The sequence below is a fragment of the Patiria miniata genome, unplaced genomic scaffold (assembly GCF_015706575.1).
Source record: "Patiria miniata isolate m_02_andy unplaced genomic scaffold, ASM1570657v1 HiC_scaffold_7, whole genome shotgun sequence".
NCBI classification, from domain to species: Eukaryota; Metazoa; Echinodermata; class Asteroidea; order Valvatida; family Asterinidae; genus Patiria; species Patiria miniata.
The window spans coordinates 27,831,064-27,850,684 of NW_024037074.1; the positions used below are offsets into that span (position 1 = coordinate 27,831,064).

The window sequence follows — 19,621 nt, forward strand, 5'->3', positions numbered from 1 at the left end:
CAAATTGACAGTATCCTGACATTTTGTTACTGCCTTTTACAGTGTGTGCTGGCCAGTCCCTGCTCACCGGTGGCCCAGTGCGTCAACCTCGTTCCCGGGTTTCGATGCACACCGTGCCCGACTGGTTTCACCGGAGTAGGAGTTGAAGGAGTCGGCCTAGAGGCTGCTAGGCGAACCAGACAGGTACAATTAAAGGACAAACTATAAGCCACTGTAAACTTGATGCATATACGCACGCCCTCATCGATACAAATGTAAACCATACCTGTATTTGAAGGACACGCTATATTTGAAGGACTCTAAATTGAAATACCCATTGTGACTTATAGCCACTTATCAAGGTACAATGAGAACAACTCAATTCGCAATTCGATCCAGCCCAACCATCAACTTAATTCCACTCAAAATGCTATGTTTCAAGGAGCAATATTATAGAAAAACATGTATTTGTGGTATATAAAAAAGAAAGAAGTAAAGTCTGTAACGAGCCAATGTTGCCCATCAGGCCGGCGTTTATCCCCAATTTATGTAGCATGAAACGACTGAGAATATTTCTACCCCCCCCCCCCGGATGTGATGCTACTCCATCGCAGGTTACTCCCCCAGCTAATGCCAGTACCCATTTATACTCCTGGGTGAAGAGGGGCATGTGGGGGTAAAGTGGCTTGCCCAAGGACATAGCTGGATTCGAACCCCAGATCCTCTGATCATGAGTCACGAACCCTAACCACTAGGCCACACCTGTATAAAGTTGCAGGCAATTTAGATTACAACAATGATTTTCGGTACTCCTGCCATTTTCGCTGGTCCAAGAGGGCCCGCCTAGTATTCTCTGTGTAACTATCTCACTGACTGACTGACTGGCTCACTGTCACTTGTGAGTTGGGCAGTGCTATCGTATAGGAATACCCCGTAACGCCAATGAATAGCCTAAATCCACTCATCCAGCCCATTGTGTACGTGGACCAAAATACATGACAGACTTCCGATGAATAACCATCTGGAATTGATTGAATAGAATCCTGTGCTCTCTGGGTCCAGCTTTATTAAGCTTAACTTTTCTTATTCACGGTAGGCCTGTTGTAATGTCTGTATAGACTAAATGAACTTTTACGCAAGGGCGGGGGCAAGGGGGCCCCAGAATACAGAAAGAACAAAAATGGGGGGGGGGGGGAGAAAGAGAAGAAGTCATATTGCTGTTAATTTGATGCACATAAATTAACAATATGGGTGTACAAGCATTACATTCACTGTGTGGACTTCCGAACAAAAGATGTCCTCATAAACCAGGTAGAGGTGACGTTGTGTGGACTTGCCCACGTCCACACAGTGTTTCCCCCCTCTTGAAAACAGGGTTAGAGACATTTTGGGGTTAGGTTTATCAGTGAAGCAAAATGAAGAGCAACACTATATGGAATCATAGAAAAACAATTTGGGTTGAAAGAGCTTTCACAGTGTGAGTAAAATGAGTTTTTTTTTCACAGGTTTTTCATTACTACACGTAAACAAAGCAATGTCCGCACTACGTATGTAACGTAAACACGTGTGTCTGTGGTGTCCGTGGGGTAGGAGTGAGCAGATGTCCCCCGCCCACCCTCGACAAATTGATGAATTGCGAATTGTACTAGAGAAAGTACAGAAAATATTGTGCTTTAGTACTCCTCTAGAAAAAAATCCTGGCGACGCCCATGCTTTTACGTGTTATTTTCTGTATTACTCCTAGTTTTGCCGAGATATCAATGAATGCAACATCAATAACGGTCAGTGTGTCGCCAATTCCCGATGCATTAACACTCGTGTAAGTATGCACGCATATTTATTTATTTATTTTTTAATCCACCACGATCGTTGTTTTTAACATTTTGAACCAAAAATACATTTCGATTATGGGAACTTTATACGTACATTTTCAAAATTTTAATTTTTTAAAATGATTTTGTGATATGCTTTCATTTCTTCCATGATTAGGGATCGTATTTCTGTGGTGAGTGTTTGAATGGTTTCCGTGGCAACCAGACGGTGGGATGCGCGAGGAAACGACTGTGCCCCGATGGCACGACCTTCTCGTGTCACGATCGCGCGGAATGCAAGATACAACGAAATGGCCAGAAATATTGCGAGGTAGGTAAACATAATGATATTATTGAGAGGACTATATACTTCAACGAATGTACTTTCCTTGCTAATTACGAGTTTCACTAGCAATACAACAGTATATGCATCATTACATAAATAGTATGCCTGTAATTATATGCACGTCTGAATGAGACATCGATCGCAAAAGTCGACACTCGTTTAGTAATGGAGTAATACCTTCACAAATGTTGAATGACATTTTTTGCGGCCCGGCTATTTCAGATTGTTATACCTCTGTCTTGAATACTGTATTTTCACTGGCCTACAACGATCACGTGTTAAGTTTATAAAAACTCATGGCACACTCCCTGTGGGATATCACGTACGTGATATCCCAAAGGGAGTTTGTACGTGCGGTACGTACGGTTTGAAACGCTTCTATCGTTGGTAGCCACGCTATTTTCACCATGTTTTCACACATCAGTGGGAGCAGTGAACTAGCAGACGATCAGCTGTTTCGAGCATGCGACATGCATGTGAGTTGGCGTTCGATTGAAATGTTTGTTGTGTTTACTGCTGTTTTCGTGTTTTTTACATCAAAATCCAAAGAATCCAAAACAGAGATATAACAAAACAATTTTTGAATATTGGTTGCGTCGAAGGCGTAAAAGCAACTTGGGGAAGAAATAGCGACAAAGCTTGTTTTTCCGTCAAAATGAAACATACAAATATGAAAAAAAAACATGGTTTTTTTTAGGTGAAGAGAATCGGACGGCAACTTGAACACTATGCTTTACTACCCACGGAGCTATTTACTGCAGCTTAATTGTTCTCATGCATTGATATAATTTTAATTTTATAAATACATTACATTCATCTGGGTAGGATGTTCTACTGTCTCAAATTGTCATAAAAACAAAACAAAATCGTGCAGTAACATAACAATGTGGATTAAGCGTTGGTCAAAATATCCGCGTTTTGAAAGTTGTCAGTCAGCGACTTCAGAATACTAATTCGTATTACAGTCGGTCAAGATTGTGTAAAATCTCCTTTCATTGAATACTGTTTTTCTCTCCTTGCACTTTTCGATACCATCTGAACGACAGTGTGACGTAGGGTGGGCTGGCAATGGATACATCTGCGGACTCGACACAGATCTGGACGGATACCCTGACGTCAAACAACCTTGCATGGATAAACACTGCATGAAGGTATGCATTAAAATCTATCAAACATACTCAATTCGATTGGAGGTATATAATTATAGACCTTTCTAACGCGCATGGGCGTCGCGAGGGGGAAACAAGGGGGGGGGGGCGCTTTCCCCCTCCCTGGAAAAGCAAAAAAAAAAGGGAAGAAAAAAGGAAGACAAAAAAGAAAGAAAAATAGAGGCGCGAAGTCATAGTGGTGTAAATTTAAGGAGGGGGGAGGGGGCAAAATGTCCGTGCCCCCTCTAAAACTGATATGTTGAGAAATACAAGATTTTTTGGGGGAAAAATATGTGTTGCCCCCCTCTAGAAAAATCCTGGCGACGCCCATGCGTTAGCCCACACGAGGGTTGCTAAACTATAGAAGGCCCAACACTGCAAAAATTAATGATTACACAAATATTATGTTGAAAATACAAAATAATCAACAAACGCAACAAAATGCTTCCTAAACATGCCTTTCTCTTATGTAATCGGGCGTTATGAGGACTTTTTTGACCAATATGGTGCCAACCACGGCTTCAATTTATGCGCTTGCGGCAGCCCATACAAAATGGCGCTTACAACCAATAGAAATGTCATACATCTTATGGTTTCAGACCTGTAGATCGACTCCAATAGTGCTCAGTGATAATTACGCTACTTTAAAAAAAAAACAATTGAAACACTCACAACTCTCTAAGGTGTTTGAGACACCCATCATGTTAAAACTGTTTTCCTAATCTTTTATTTTTCGTTCAATGTTTGTTCAATTATCCAATGGATTTTTGAAGAAAATTCCATCCAAAGTAGTCCTGTGGCCAATTTTGAAAAAAATGATGCCTGCGCTCCAGTGCAAAATAGAGCGATTTGGGGCCTAATTTTATGCGAATTTCACAGTAATACGAGCTCACAATATTTGTGCACGGCCTCCACCCATCTTGGTGGGTTTTTTATTTTATTTTTTTAATTTTTTTTACAAACCTTCATGTTCATGGCCCACAAAATGCTCTAATAACTACTGTAAACCTTTACCTTATTGCTATCTTTACCATGCAAATTTCAAATCTTATTTAAACTCTCAACTCAGTTTGACAGTGCATGCTTCATATTAATGGCTGTTATGATCGTCTGTTTGCCACCAACAGGATAACTGCGTGCGGATCCCGAACAGCGGCCAAGAAGACGTAGATGGGGACAGTGTCGGCGATATATGTGACCCGGATGCTGACGGTGATGGCGTGCTCAACACACCCGTAAGTCCCAATGTCAAGTAGTTACTAGTCCTGGTCCAAGGGTTTGAATTTGCATTTACCTATGTGCAGCCAGTCCCGGGAAAAACGCGCTAAGTTTCCGCGGCGGTGGAGGTCTCTTCTGGCAACAAGATGAATCAAATCCAGTCTTGGCAATATTGGCAGCGCTACCCAAGGAAATTTCGAGCATGCCTCACGCGCGGTGAATTAAAACTAATAGATGCGCGTGAGGTATGCCAAAACGAAGGAAAACAAATCGGAAAGTTTTTTCTACATGCTACTGCAAAACGAGCAGAACAACCGCGTTAACAGTCCAGAATGATCAAATTTCAAAACTTGCGACGGCCATGATAAATTTCCTCTGGGGTATGCTATTTCACTATCACAGCTATTGCATCAATTTGTTGTTTGAAAACGCGTTTGAAGACAGACGAGTTTGAAATAACCTATCATTTAATTCGTCATCAACCACCGTAATGATTATAAAAGGCGCTGCATGGTGACCACTATTTTTAAGCTCTGGGAGGAGCTTCTACATGTCGCTTGGTGGTCGGTCGGTCTGTCTGTCTGTCTGTCTCCGGAAATTGACCAAAAATATTTGACCAAAATTGGGCAAATGCCATGCAGCGTCGTCAGTAAATGCACTCTAAAAATTGTTTGTAATAATTCGTTAATAGTTGTTTATTTATTTATTATTTATTTATTATTTACCCTGGGGAAACCTCTCAGTGGTACACTGTTTTCCAGAGGTGGCCAGCAATTACACAGAACAGTTCATTAAAAATTACAATTACAGAAAACACTAAAAATAGTAAACAGTAAAATGCGGCGTACATAAAAAATTATGTAAACGGAGGCCAGATATGTTCAGTAATGTTATAGTCACGTGGTATTTCTTGTTGTGGTTGGACGGAAGCCAGAAGGAGGAAAGAAAAATTTACCAAATAAATTGGTGTTCCATATGTGCCATCGGCGTCGCCTTTTTCTCCAGAGGTTATTGTGCACTGCATGGCACTTTTTTTCTTAACTAGCCTTCATTCTGATGGATTTTGGTTAACCCATAATGCGTTGCGGTGTCCCCGTTTCCTTTAATGTTGTGAAGGGCATTAGCGGCAACTAGCTCGCTTGATGGGACGTTGTGAGAGACGAACGAAGTTTTTTACTGTACCAAAAAAAACACGATGCATGAATTAAATTGTGGTTTGATCGACAGGACAACTGCCCGTTGGTCGGCAATCCGAAACAAGAAGAGGAAACGGACATGGATAAGATTGGCACTCAGTGCGACAACTGCCCGAGGGTGTTCAACCCCAAACAGATCGACACGGACAGGGATGGCACTGGCGACGCTTGCGACGACGACATCGACAATGACGGTGTGTATCCATGACAAGATACCATTATATTGAATGGTTAAATCACCAGTTACCTACGAATACTGGTCTTGTTGAACTCGAAACAATTCAACTTCTAATCTTGGATGTATGCAGGTCACCTTCCGAAATTTATGTCATGAAACTTGCTGTGTTTTACGTAAATCTATACTACGGATATAGGTTTAAATGAATTTCAAGGAAGCTGAACACAAAATGAGAAAAAAAACCTAAATGTTTTGTGTCATGAAACCAATTTCGTCGGGCGATGCAAATAAACGAAGCAACCGCTCCAAAGAAATTTTATGCTTTTTTTCAGCAATGTGCTCTTCTATAACAAAACATATAAAACGAAAAACGTTTTTATTTTTGCGAAAAAAATATCCTTTTTTCGTTTTGGACTTTCTCAACCCTCGCAACAGCTGTTTATTTGCGGTTGCCTTTTTGCCTCTAATTAACGCAAAAATAGATCCGCCTGTATCATTGTCAAACTCCACTAATTTGAAAGTTGTAAAAAACAATTATGCCATGACCAAACGTAGGCGGATATTTCGTTCGAATGAAAATCTATATTAATATAGTATTGTGAAGATTTAATGACAATGTATTCCGTTTAGGGTAATTTGCTTGGATGATTGTAGTAACATGTTTGATTGGATTGCGTACAGGTATACCTAATGCGGCAGATAACTGTGTGTTCAAGCAGAATCCCTATCAGTGGGATACCGACGATGATGGCTGGGGAGATGAATGCGACAATTGCAGATACATCTTCAATCCAAGCCAGGTAAGTACAGGGATGTGCAGTAAAATATATCAGTTTTGATGTCAAGTCTATCATAAGTCAATCACAGATCATATCACAAGTCCGTTTAAAGGGAAAATACAACATTTGCAAACATCAAAAAATAAAACTACCAAATCATTTTGAAATACCTTGCTGGACTGTTAGTGAATGACAGTGTAAAGCATCCTATAAAATCATGGCACCTGGTATACTGTCATTTTCAAGAAAAGTGGTATTTTTGTATCAATTTCCAACGCTGATCGGCCGATCAGCGTTGGAAAAAAACTGGTTTTTTTTCCAAATACTGGCCCCAGTTGACCATCGCACTTGTTTGCAATCGATTACACACCTATGAACGGGTACAAGCCAGCTAGACTGGTTCCCTGACCTTACAATTCCCCAATATATGTAAACTGCTCTGTTTCTTCTTAAATGGAGTCAGGGAACCAGACTACAGGAAAATGATTGTTTTTCTTGGTTTTTATAGCATTTTTCGAACCCAAAACTTCAAAAAAGTCAGTGTAACTATATTTGCTATATATTTCCAACCCCCCAATTCCATCCATTTCTGAAAATTACAGCCAAAGCAAATGATGTATATTCCATTTAAATACAAGTCATCATCAATCACAAGTACATCATAAGTCAATCATAATCAATTACAAGTTAACCACATGTCAACCATAAGTCAATCACAGGTCAATCAAAACACAAGGAAATCACAAAGAATCACAAGGATATCACAAGGAAATCACAAGCTGATTACAAATAATCTCACAAGTCAACAACATGTCAACCGAAAGTCAATCACAAATCCACCACAAGTCATTTTACAAATCAAATCACAAGTCAGTCCAAGTCAATCATAAATATATCACAAGTCAATCAATCACAAATCAAAACAAACCATATCACGAGCCATTCACAAAGCCAATCACAGAAAAATCATAAGCCGATCACAAGTCATATCACAAATCAATCACAAGTCAACCAAATGTCAACCAAATGTCAACCACAAGCCAATCACAAGTCCACCACAAGTCATTTCCGTATCAAATCACAAGTCAATCACAATTCGGTCACAAGTCATATTATGCGTTGTTTTTGTGGCCCCTACACTTACACTTACACTTACACTTATACAGTGTCGTCTTTTGTGTTTATTTTGTTTTATTTTGTATTTCGTATCTTTCATACATTTTTGTTTAGTTTTTGTTTTTCATAATTCATACTGTGTTTGTTCATTGTGTATTGTTTTGGTCGAATAAATAATAATAATAATAAGTCAATCACAAGTCAATCAAAATTCGGTCACAAGTCAATCACAAGTCAATCGCAAGTCTGTAATAAGATGACCGTAATCAAGGAATGAATTTGTGACTGTTCATTATAAGAGCTTGTGAGTTGACTTGGGACAATGACTAATGATTGTGTTTCTTAGAGTTTTGCTTCAAACAGTAATACACGGTTAATTGGCATTTCCGAATTTAAACCAAATTCAATTTGTAGTTTTGTTTTTACCTCAGAGTGATAAGGACGATGATTTACTGGGAGATGAGTGCGACACGAACATCGACACGTAAGAATTTATTTGCTATTTTAATTCATTCTGGTAACGCAATCAAGGCTTTCCCATAATGTGCTATAAAATAGCTTGGAGTCCCGAAGAAAAGAGCCATGTTTAGATATTGTTGGGGAAAAACAAATGGATTCAGACATTAGTTTGTTTTAAAAAGCAAGCTGAAAGAGTAAGAGTAAACAAAAAGTATAATTTTGTCTGAAGATGTCACTGGCTTATTTACGCTCATACAATGTACATGTATCAGGAGGTCATTATGATCACCAAATCTTACAACGGAACTATTTGTGCCGACATTTGAAACTTGAGAATAATTTGTTCACAGTGATAACGATGGAATTCAGGATAACGAGGATAATTGCCCATACGTGGCCAACAACCCGCAACTCGACTCGGATCAAGATGGACTCGGTAAATATCCCATTGACTGCATTTCTTACAATAACCCTGTATCCTGTACAGGGTGAATAAGAAAAAAAACCGAAACCAAATGTCCGGTCTATTGTGTTAGTGAAGTCCTGCATGTAGCACTCTTAACATCTAGGATATGAAAGCCCAACTCATAAGCTTTCTTTTAGTACAAGAATCATTCAAATCACTCATGTACTTTTTAAGTTACAGAGTTTTATTAAAAACAACCACCGTTTTAAAGTTCTGTCCACGGATCACAAAAAAAGTGTGCGTTCTTTCAGCAAAACGAAAACAATTCACACACATCCCTATGTGATTTGCTTTCGTTTTGCTGAAAGAACACTTACCTTTTTGTGATCCGTGGAACAGACCTTTACAACGGTGGATGTGTTTAAAATTCCGTAACTTTCCAAGTACATATGAGTGATTTGAATGATTCCTGTACTAAAACAGAGCTTACGAATTGGGCTTTCATATCCTAGATTTTGAAAGTGCTTCATGCGGAACTTCACCAAAACAGTGGTCCCTACATTTGGGTTTCTTTTTCTCGACTCACCTTGTACAGTCCTCAACTAAATGAGTGTGTGTTGACGACCTATATTCCCCAACAAGCTTCCAGCTTCAACAAGCTATTCCCCAACAAATTCACACGAGACGTTTCTGATGCCTGTACTGGCAAGAACCAACGGTATACCTTTAGAATACATGCACTGTTTTTGGTGACACATTGTGATAGGGAACTAAAAAACCGGAAACATGATATCAGTTCCTCATCTTTGTGGTTTTTTTTTCTCCCAAAGGGGATGAGTGTGATGACGACGATGACAACGACCGTGTTCCCGATGACACAGATAATTGTCGTCTGGTGTTCAACCCGGATCAAGCAGATTCTAATGGTGGGTGACCAGACCAAATTGCATCCAATACAAAATATTCATATTCATCATTTTTAGCGAATTATGAAAAACCTGTTACAAGCAAAAAGACACTATAATTGTCTGATCAGTCACAGGCAGTCAAACATTTCTTCCACTTGCTCTGCCACACATTTATATATAGACTATAAAGGATAAATAAAATAAAACAGTCAGATCACACTCGTAGACACTGTGACCAGTCAAGTTCCACCAACAGACAAATGAGGTGACTTGTAGGTACAGCTGGGCTATCAATCACCTCCAGTCAACGCATGGCTATATCAAATCAACACTGAAAAATGGCCTGCCGGGTTAATTTTACCAAAGAGAGGGTGAAAACTGGAACTACCTAAACTTGGGTTGTTCTATAACCAATTGTTTGGGTTATAATTTATGTTAAATTCAACCAAAAGTTGTAGTCATACCAGACCAAATTAAATTTGGTCTTGAATGACGACAAGTTTTGGTTGAATTGAGCAGAAATTCTAAACCAAACAATTGGTTAAAGAACAACCCAAGTTTGGGTAATTCCAGTTTTCACCCTTTCTTTGGTAAAATTAACCCAGGCAATTTTTCAGTGAACAAGGGAATTCGTACCTGTGTTAAAACAGTCAGTTGATGGCAAAGCTGAATTTGCCAGCAAAAGAGGGAGGGTTTTAGCCTCAATGACATTTTCACTGGTCCGGTATAGCTGTTTCTTAAAAAACAGGATTATATGAAACTACCTCAGTATACCAACCCAATTTGCTCATCTTTTTTGGTAAAAGTAAATATTGTCTTACACGCTTATTTGGCCTATTATTGCACTTTAGTGGTATCGTATATTTAAATCAATTCCTATAATACAATGTATTCTTAAGTTTTTTTTCCACCATTTTGTATCCTGTCATATACTTGTATGTGTCAGTATTGCAATAAGAAGGCGAAACCAATATTGGAAAAATTGAAATTCAATAAAACATGTGACATTTCAGGGGACGGTTTTGGGGACGAGTGCGACGACGACTTTGACATTGATGGCGTGCCTGATAACGAGGACTCGTGTCCAGAGGACGCCGCCATTCAGCGTACGGACTTCAGGTCCTTCCAAACCATCGTGCTCGATCCCGAAGGCGACTCGCAAGTCGATCCCAAGTGGGTTGTGTTTGATGAGGTGAGAAGTCTATATTAAAGGCCTTACCCCGTTTCAGGCATCCCTTCCAGGTTTGAGTTCTAGAGCTGCGCGCCGAAGCAAATTTATATTTCGAAGATTAGGAACAGTTATGAACGACGATTAGGAACGAGTCGAAAGTTTGAAATTAAGTAAAATATTTATCATTTCGACGCAGTTAAGGGATAGCTGTTACCAGGGCCCAATTTCAAGGTGCTGCTTAACAGTCAGCAGAAAAATTGTGCTTAGCATAGCAGAAACATTTGCTGACCTTAAGAACTATTTCTTGGCGTGGATGGGCTAACGGTCGAATAGCGAGAGATTTATATTGTTATATCACCAAGTTTAAGTTAAGCACTTTTTTCCTCTGAAGTATGCGTGCTTTTTGCTGTGCTTATGCTTATGGTCTCCATGAAATAGACGGAGCCTCTGTTGGCATAAAGTGTGCTTAGCAGCGGCTAACACGGAGTTAAGCCACAGTGGTCTTTTAAATCATTATTTTAAGCCAAATATTATATGAACAATCGGTATAAGCCTAACTTTGCCAATATGTAGGGCCTATTGTACAGGCATCAGTTTTCAGGAAAATAATCGTGGAAACTTGAAACATATTTTCAGAACCTCAGATTGAGTTAGAGTTGGCACGGGACTCATTCAATTCCGAGTCCTCTGGCCAATCTGTAGCCTATGGAGCCGAATCCTTTACAAAGTCGTGGTTTGCTAAACAGACTCCCAATGTAAACGCCATTGTTTTGTTTTTTCAGGGTAAACAAATCATGCAGACCATTAACAGTGACCCGGGCCTGGCGGTCTCGTACCAAGCCTTCGACGGAGTGGACTTCGAAGGAACCTTTTTCGTCAACACGAACACCGACGACGATTACGCTGGCTTCGTCTTTGGCTACCAGGACTCGGCCAGCTTCTACACGCTGATGTGGAAGCAAGGCCTGCAGACGTACTGGGAGGCCACGCCCTTCAGAGCCGTAGCCGAACCCGGCTTTCAACTCAAGGTTTGCTATATGCCTATTTCAGTAGATAAGTCGTGATAAGATTTGAAACTCTGCATGGCCTGGCGGTAGTGTATAACCTAGTGAGAGGTTGCGGTAACACCATGTGCAGAATCTCTTTTGAGAATCGTCTTCGTCCACTGAAGACGATCAGAGCATCCGGAAGACGATCAGAGCATCCTGAAGACGATCAGAAAATCCTAAACACGATCAGAACACCCTGAATACGATCAGAGCATCCTAAAGACGATCAGAACATCCGATCGGAATGTCGAGTTTTACAACCAACCGGTTATTTTCAGACTCACACATCTTCTCAAAAGAGATTCTGCGCATGGTGATTCCACAAACTCTCACTGTTAATTAAAAATTGTTTTGGGGTCATGTATTTTCAAATTTCCTCGTCAATATCCTACACAATATGTTGGTTTTTTTTTTATATTTCTTTTGGGTAATGAAACAAGGATTCCTCAAAAGTGCCCTAAGCACTGTAGGCCTATAGCTCGAACGTCTGAGAAACATGTAGAGAGAAGATAATGAGAAGAGGTTTCAGAGGTGGGAGGAAAAACCCAGAAAGATATGGTAAAGCCCATGGAATCAAGCAGGGACTGAAAACCTAATCCACATGTGGCCAGGGCAGGAATCGAACCTGGTTCCCAGCGGTGGAAGGCGAGGAAAGCAACCACTGCGCCAACTTGACTATGAAAACCGTGGGACATTTGAATTGTGATATACTGATGTATTTTAGGTGAAATGACATTACTATTTGAAAATAAGAGCATTCATATACGTAGGACGCCATGCCAAAAAAAACAAATTTCCACAAAATGCTTTAATTTCGTATGGGGAGAGATGATTTCAATTCTCATATTTACAAAGAAAACATTACAATCATGCAGGAAAATTAGAGAAAACTTAATTTATTTTAAAGTTAATACATACTAGTTGTTGAGGACCCTTATTTGGATTTGACTAAAACTAAATAAACTTAGTTTCTAACATTTTACAATATCTTATTATTTACAGGTGGTCAAGTCTGAGACCGGTCCTGGCGAGATGATGCGAAATGCACTGTGGCATACAGGGAACACGACCAACCAGGTACGTTAGGAGATGGATGTAAAATACCTAATATGTTTGTCTTGACTCGTGGATTTGTTAACCTATGGTCGTCTCATTTTCTATTCATGCCTAGAATGATTATAATAACCCTATAATTATTATGCAGGTAAAACTCCTGTGGCAGGATCCCCTGAAAGACGGCTGGAAAGACAACCAGGCGTATCGCTGGTTTGTGCAGCACAGACCCGCGATTGGCCTTATAAGGTATGATTGTAGTCTTCTATTCAGACCGTTTTGCCGTTAAGCCACTGCACGATCCAAACGACATCTGAATATGAAGAATCGACGCTTCTTATTTTGGGAATTTGGGATAAACGCAGCATTTAGGAATGTAAACGCATTGGAAAAAAGGTAATCTGCAGCCCGTTTTACTTTTCATGCTGGAAACAAAAAAATATAGAAGAAGTTCGCACTACAAGTGGAGGGTATGAAATAGTGCACAACATAAAGTAAATTATTTGTACAGATATTTGCCATTCATTTCATTGGTATACAAAGTTTGGTTGTGTGGCCATCAGGAGCGTCGCTATGCCACTTTGAAGTGGCGCATTGGTTTGATTTAGGCATGAGCTGTTCGAATACAAAAGTAAGTTTAATCGTATCAATTTAAATACAGTCTGTTTGTACCTTCGCAACCACGTTAATATAATAAATAAGAACAATCACACGTCTGACTGCCCTGCAGGATGGTAACATCTTCCCTATATACTTCCACCAAATAATCCTCTTGTTACTTTATTTTTTTGATTTTTTTTTTTTATAGGGTGCAACTTTATGAAGGCGACTTAATGGTAGCGGACTCGGGCTATCTGATTGATACCACGCTGCGTGGGGGGCGACTTGGTCTGTTCTGCTTCTCACAAGAAAGCATCATATGGGCTAGATTGTCATACAAATGCAACAGTAAGTACTGCAAATAAAACTCAATTACACAATTTAGTATTGAATAAAATCATATTTTGCTGTATATACATATTAGACAAGAGCTTGTCATGCTGACAACATGTACAGGGTGTTTGAAGTGGAAGGATTTAAAGATGAGACATGCTGTCTTTTATGAGTGTGACAAGACGTCATCTTTTCACTTATCGGGATGACAAATTAAAGCCTGTCACTTAAGACATTCTGTTGACTTTCTTCAGCGTGACAATTTTTTGTTTGTTTTCAGAGTACACCCAATGATACACCAATGAAGAATATCTTAAAAGAGCATGTTGTTCCACTCATTCATAATAATAATTACTATTATTCCCACAAATGTAGCATTAGGGAGACACGTTATCGTAATTTCTTCGACAATTGGGAGACACTGGTCATTAGGGAGACATTTTCATGTCTCCCTAATTCCACAGCCTCCCTTTAGAGGCAAAATGTTACAGTCGCAAGTGGGTTATATTTGTTGCTCGTGGTCTAATTAGTAAACATACCGAAATACGTGGAAAAAGGACAAGGGAATATTGGGTTAGGGCACATTTAAGTTTGAAAAATTTGTGCACAAGTCTATGGGAATGTCTCCCTATGGTCCCATTTTCGGTAATTATTATTATTTTTTATTTGTCATCGCAACAGAAAAACACAATACAAAACATGACGACTTGAACTAATCACTATTGTCCACAGGCATTCAGTCCCAAGACAGTAAAAAAAACGAACCCATTCATTAAAACAAACATTAAACACACGAACATTAAAAATAAACTAGGATATAAAAATACACAAAGATATAGAAAAAAAAACCATCAGTGTAAACTCTGACCCTCATCATTAGAGTTTGTTTCTTCCTGATGACGGTCAGAGCATATTGGCCGAAACGTCGGTTTCTTCACGTATGGTTCTTCTCGGACTCACCACTTACTTCCCTTTTTAGAGTTGATAACAACACACTGTGTAACCACAAACTTGACCCAAATTTTACTCGAAAGTCTCAAATAAAAAAAAGATGATTCTTCGATATTTAACATATTTGTATTGTCCCTTTGCAGAAGAGATCCCGGCAGAGTTTAGAGGGCGAGGCTTCAACGCACAAGGGGTCAACAGTGGATGAATCAGTCATGTGTATATAGCATATACAGGGAGAGGACTTTTGAAAACAAAATGGCGTCCCAATTATCGTTTTGACGTGGATTTTATGGCATGGCGCGTTGCATCCCGGATGTAGCCGTCAATGAAAGTCTTTCCACGTTTTTTTTTTAAACTGCCATAACAGCTGAGGCCTATTTAATTTTTTTGAACACTAACGGTTTGTTGTTTCTTTTCCATATTTATGTAAGATATCAATTTCGAGTCTTCAAGACAGTTGCCGATTTAATGAAAGATATGTACATTTGCAAGCTGCACTATAGTAGTTCTAGTTTCACCAGCATCCTAAAAATCTTTGTTTTGGGGTTCGAAATTACAATGTTGACGTCGCAGTGTTTTGACACCAAACAAATTCTGTTGGGTCGTTTGTTTGTTTCTAATTCCAAGTCATACTGTCAAGCCTTAAATGAATAGTTATAAACACACATACATTGTGTTAATTGACAAAAGACAAGAGCTTTCTTAGTTTCCGTGAACTTGCCGAAATAGGAATTTTGAAACGTTTCCTTGTTGAACGTTTTGTTTGGAAACTTGCTATTCTTGTCTTCTTGGTGGTTGAATTAAACATCTTCATGACCTTTGCTTTTGCGAGAAGTTCCACTATAAATTAACATACGAATTTCGAATCTCAAACAAAGACTTTGTTCCGCTAGTGCCTATAGCCATACCGTATGTACCTTAGTTAAAAAATAGCCATGGAATCGAGGTTATACATCCATGTCTCACGAAAAGAAAACTATGACTAAGACAAAGCTAAAACCAGTTTCATGTACAGCTTTGTCCCACAAAGAACATAACAGTCGAAAACCAATTAATATTGCATGTGATTTTTTTAATATTTTCCAATTACCTCTTAAAGTCAGATAACCAATCTACCACACAAATTTAATTTCATTCAAATCGATGCATTGGAACAAACGCTCTGCTTCATCGAACTCAAGGGTTGAAAATCGTCTTGGGTCGCTTTCCTTGAAAGTGAGAAAGCGCAGTTAGAGAAATACACATGGGTCAAAAGTGGTAGTGCAGCTTATCTGTTTATCACTTGGACAAAGTTTTTTTGGAAGACCAGGATGATGTTATGTAAAAAAAGTGGCCCAAGTGGTTTTTCAAGTCCCGTATGGTGATTGCTGTATGTTTTGAACAAAACATCCTGAAACCAACTAAAAAGCATTTGAAAGACAAATTATTCTACTCAGCAATACATGAGACATAATACCCCACTTTTCTGAAAACATGCCCGATTCGACTGTTAGGTTTTTTTGTGGGATGACCTTGTAACAATGAAATGAGTGTTCAGGTTTTCAATTCGTTACTGAGGCTTTACTTCTAAATTGGACACACTGTGCAAAACATACGGCATGTTAAAAGTTTGCGATAAACAGGTTTAGGCCTAATAGTTTTGTTTTTATTTTGTCAACAAAATTTAATGTTATAGGCCTGCAGTACCAGATCATTTTATTGTAACTGAATTAATTCAAGTACGTGAGGCGGTGGAAGATTTTTTGTGGATGCTGTCTGGTTTGTGCAATGATATAATTGAGTGAGTCAACCGCTTCACAAAATGATTAAAATTATGGTTATAAGTTAATTTTTGTTTTTGTAAAATAACGATACACTGCAAAAAACTGTACTGTTAATTTAACACCATTCGGTATCTATATATACACCAGTAAAATTTTACACCAAATGGTCCTATATAGATACCAATGGTGTAAATTTAACACTGTAGTTTTTGCAGTGTATGCATAGTTTTAAGTGGATAGCTGTACAAAACGCATAGTGTATAGAATATTTAATTTAACAAATATATACCTGTGTGTGCTGAAACTTTCTTTTCTTAATCAGTGACACAGAAACTGAATTGAGTGCCTTTTTATTATGAGATATTCATAGGATCTGACCAAAAGAAGTTATAGGTTAGTTGACCAAAGAGAATATATCTTTTTGTTAGCTGAATTACCCTTTATAGGTCACTTTTTCTGTACAGGCAAATGCAGTACAAACATTAACTTTGAAAAAAAGTATCAGCACAAACCTTTTACCCGGCCTCCGGGTTAGTTTTATGATTTGTTCAACCTCAACATGTTTATTATAAAAAGATAGACCTATTGTCCCAAAATATTATGAATTAAATTAATGACACTGCATTTACAAGTCGATATTTACCCGTTTCAGTTCATTAGCAAAGTCTTGGTTAACGGTTTTTAATTGTTAATATATTTGATTTCCTGTATTACACCTTTACTTGTTTTTTTTCTTTAAAATATTTGCCTGGTTACCGAACATTTTCAGCGTATACAATTTCTAGTGTAATTACTTCGCCGGTAATGTTCAGCTCCAACCATGTTTAGTTTGCAAACGAAGTTAACAACATGCTGACTACGATGTCTCTAAACAGCAGCAGCAAATACGGGGACAATAGTTCGACAGTCTGTTATGACCTTGCAAGTTAAATCACAGAAAGAAATCACCTGAATCGTAATTGATTTCCATATTTGATTTGATGTATGTGACTTATTTGATGTCATAATTATAATGATGAATTCTAACCTCAAATTTATATTAGGTTGTCTTGCCAGAGACACATCCATTTTCCAAATGACAGCTTCGTCGTCCGATTTTGTTGGCTTCATGGTACCCGGGGCCCAGAAACATTTTTGTGTGTAAAGTGTTAGTTTTTTGGCCTACAAAATTATGGAACCACTTCAACCAAAACAACCCCCCCCCCCAAAAAAAAAAACACCCCAAACAACCCATTGAATTCTCATTGATTTTCCACTATTTGAAGAAAGTAAAGCTAATGGAGCTGACTTCTTTTTTGACCAGGACATTAAATTAAACACCCTTAGCTGATGATGAAGCCATGGATTTAATAGAGAAGTATCTCCCACATATATTGAATCTTAAAGTTCAATTTGGCAATAAGAGGTTTCCCATTCCCAGTCATTATGTCTCCCATTTTACCATCTGGGATGAGCCCTGTTATTATTGGATAATATAAGTTTCTTATTTGTCCCCTCCCAAATGATAAACATAAACGTACTAGACTTTGTACTCGGCTGTATGAATTAAATAATACGTCAAACGTTTTCTCCGATTTTTGGACTCACTGTATTCATTGTAGATTAACCATCACCATCACCCCCTCTTTTTGTTCTTGTTTATCGCGGAAATTCCGAGGTTGCAAAAATTGCTTGAACATCTTGAGGTTATTTTGTGGCCGCTTTCCCCTCCGCGACGCCCTCAATTTGCCGATCGAATATCACACTAAAAACGACTTAGTCAAAATATTGACATGTTTTTCTAAGTTTAGTATTGACTATAGAAATTTAAACATTGAGTACTATGAGTGGAAAAAAAAAGATAGTTGGATTTAACTCCAATGGTAGGTAGCTAGGTATTTGCATAACTATTTTTTCCTGTTTCAATAATACTGACTGGAAAAAAAATGACTGATTTTCAGTTGCACCCAGTTGATCCTGAACATACTAGCCGTAGTCAAATTTAACTGGTTTCAGTCAAATCTAACAATTTAGAGTGTATTCTCATGCAATACAACGTAAAGAGTACTCAAAACATTCACAAAATTAATTGACAATAAAGAAAGGAAGATACCTTATTAGCCAAAATGAACTTAAATTTGTTCTACAATTTCCTGTAAATCTCACATTTACGGAATCATTAAGCGCAGTTATATGGAGTACACTAGGTTTCCCTTATACGAATAGCGCCACCTTGTGGCAACCCCCACCCCCACCCCGCCCACTTTTCACGGAGGAATAGTTCTCTTCCTTTTTCCCCATAAAAATGCACGTCATCCCCCTGATTGTTTTTATATTGATTACACTAATTAGTGAACGACAAGAACCCCTTCAAAAAGTCAAGGTGAGCGGGTTCACCACCAAGCCATCTTCAGTTTGGATGATTTAAAAAAGAAAGAAAGAAAACAAACAAGTGCGAGTGCACAATATATAGATCTGGCCGTCTTGCAGCGCTTAAAAATACGACGCCCAACAATGCGACGCCGATGGCACTCATGGAACACCATACTTAAGATTTATAGTTAAATGTTGCGATTCGTAACTATACGTTACTGCACATTATTTTGGCTCCTTTTCACTACCTTTTCATAAACATCTCTCCGAATTGTTACAAACAGTTTTGTTCAGTATTTAATTTGTTTTGTTTGCTTTATACAAACAAATAATAAGATGAAGGTTATTTATGATGGGAAACTAAAGGGATAATTTTGCTCAATTTTCGGGGACAGACAATAATATAAACTAGAGTTTTGCGTTTGTTGAGTTACAAACGCAGAGTGGTCGGGCGGACAGCCTTCTCATTATACACTGCCCAGCTAAGTTAGGAATATATGTAGAAAAAAGGATCACGAAATTAAATCCCTTTAAGTACAATCAATGTTTCAAAAAGGTATCTTTAACGGTGTGATAAACTTCAGTAAACATTCTATGTGCACAAAAAGTTATTTCTAGTTTGATGACGTCATCAGTCAAAAATGGTTAGTGAATACTGATAAAGTTCGGAGAGGATAATTTGTCATTTTAAAATTAAATAACGTATGAAAATATGGGAAATATAATTGTTTGTATTAATATCACATAACTTCCGGTTTGACGACGTATTTATAACACCTAACTTCCGGTTTGATGACGTCACAGC

General features: G+C 38.5%; 1 protein-coding gene across 1 annotated transcript in view; it reads left to right on the forward strand.

Annotated features, from left to right (window-relative positions):
* LOC119745079 (cartilage oligomeric matrix protein-like) overlaps nt 1–18,038 on the forward strand; it is a 30,455-nt gene extending 12,417 nt beyond the window's left edge. Inside the window, exons 9-24 of the mRNA XM_038221300.1 lie at nt 43–183; nt 1,724–1,798; nt 1,969–2,121; nt 3,183–3,287; nt 4,412–4,519; nt 5,730–5,892; nt 6,558–6,676; nt 8,203–8,255; nt 8,581–8,666; nt 9,467–9,562; nt 10,558–10,736; nt 11,498–11,743; nt 12,767–12,841; nt 12,969–13,066; nt 13,626–13,765; nt 14,845–18,038. Of these exons, the coding sequence (XP_038077228.1) occupies nt 43–183; nt 1,724–1,798; nt 1,969–2,121; nt 3,183–3,287; nt 4,412–4,519; nt 5,730–5,892; nt 6,558–6,676; nt 8,203–8,255; nt 8,581–8,666; nt 9,467–9,562; nt 10,558–10,736; nt 11,498–11,743; nt 12,767–12,841; nt 12,969–13,066; nt 13,626–13,765; nt 14,845–14,906 (1,899 nt within the window). The 3' untranslated portion in view covers nt 14,907–18,038. The remainder of the gene's footprint in view (nt 1–42; nt 184–1,723; nt 1,799–1,968; nt 2,122–3,182; nt 3,288–4,411; nt 4,520–5,729; nt 5,893–6,557; nt 6,677–8,202; nt 8,256–8,580; nt 8,667–9,466; nt 9,563–10,557; nt 10,737–11,497; nt 11,744–12,766; nt 12,842–12,968; nt 13,067–13,625; nt 13,766–14,844) is intronic.
* The last annotated feature ends 1,583 nt before the right edge of the window (nt 18,039–19,621 follow it).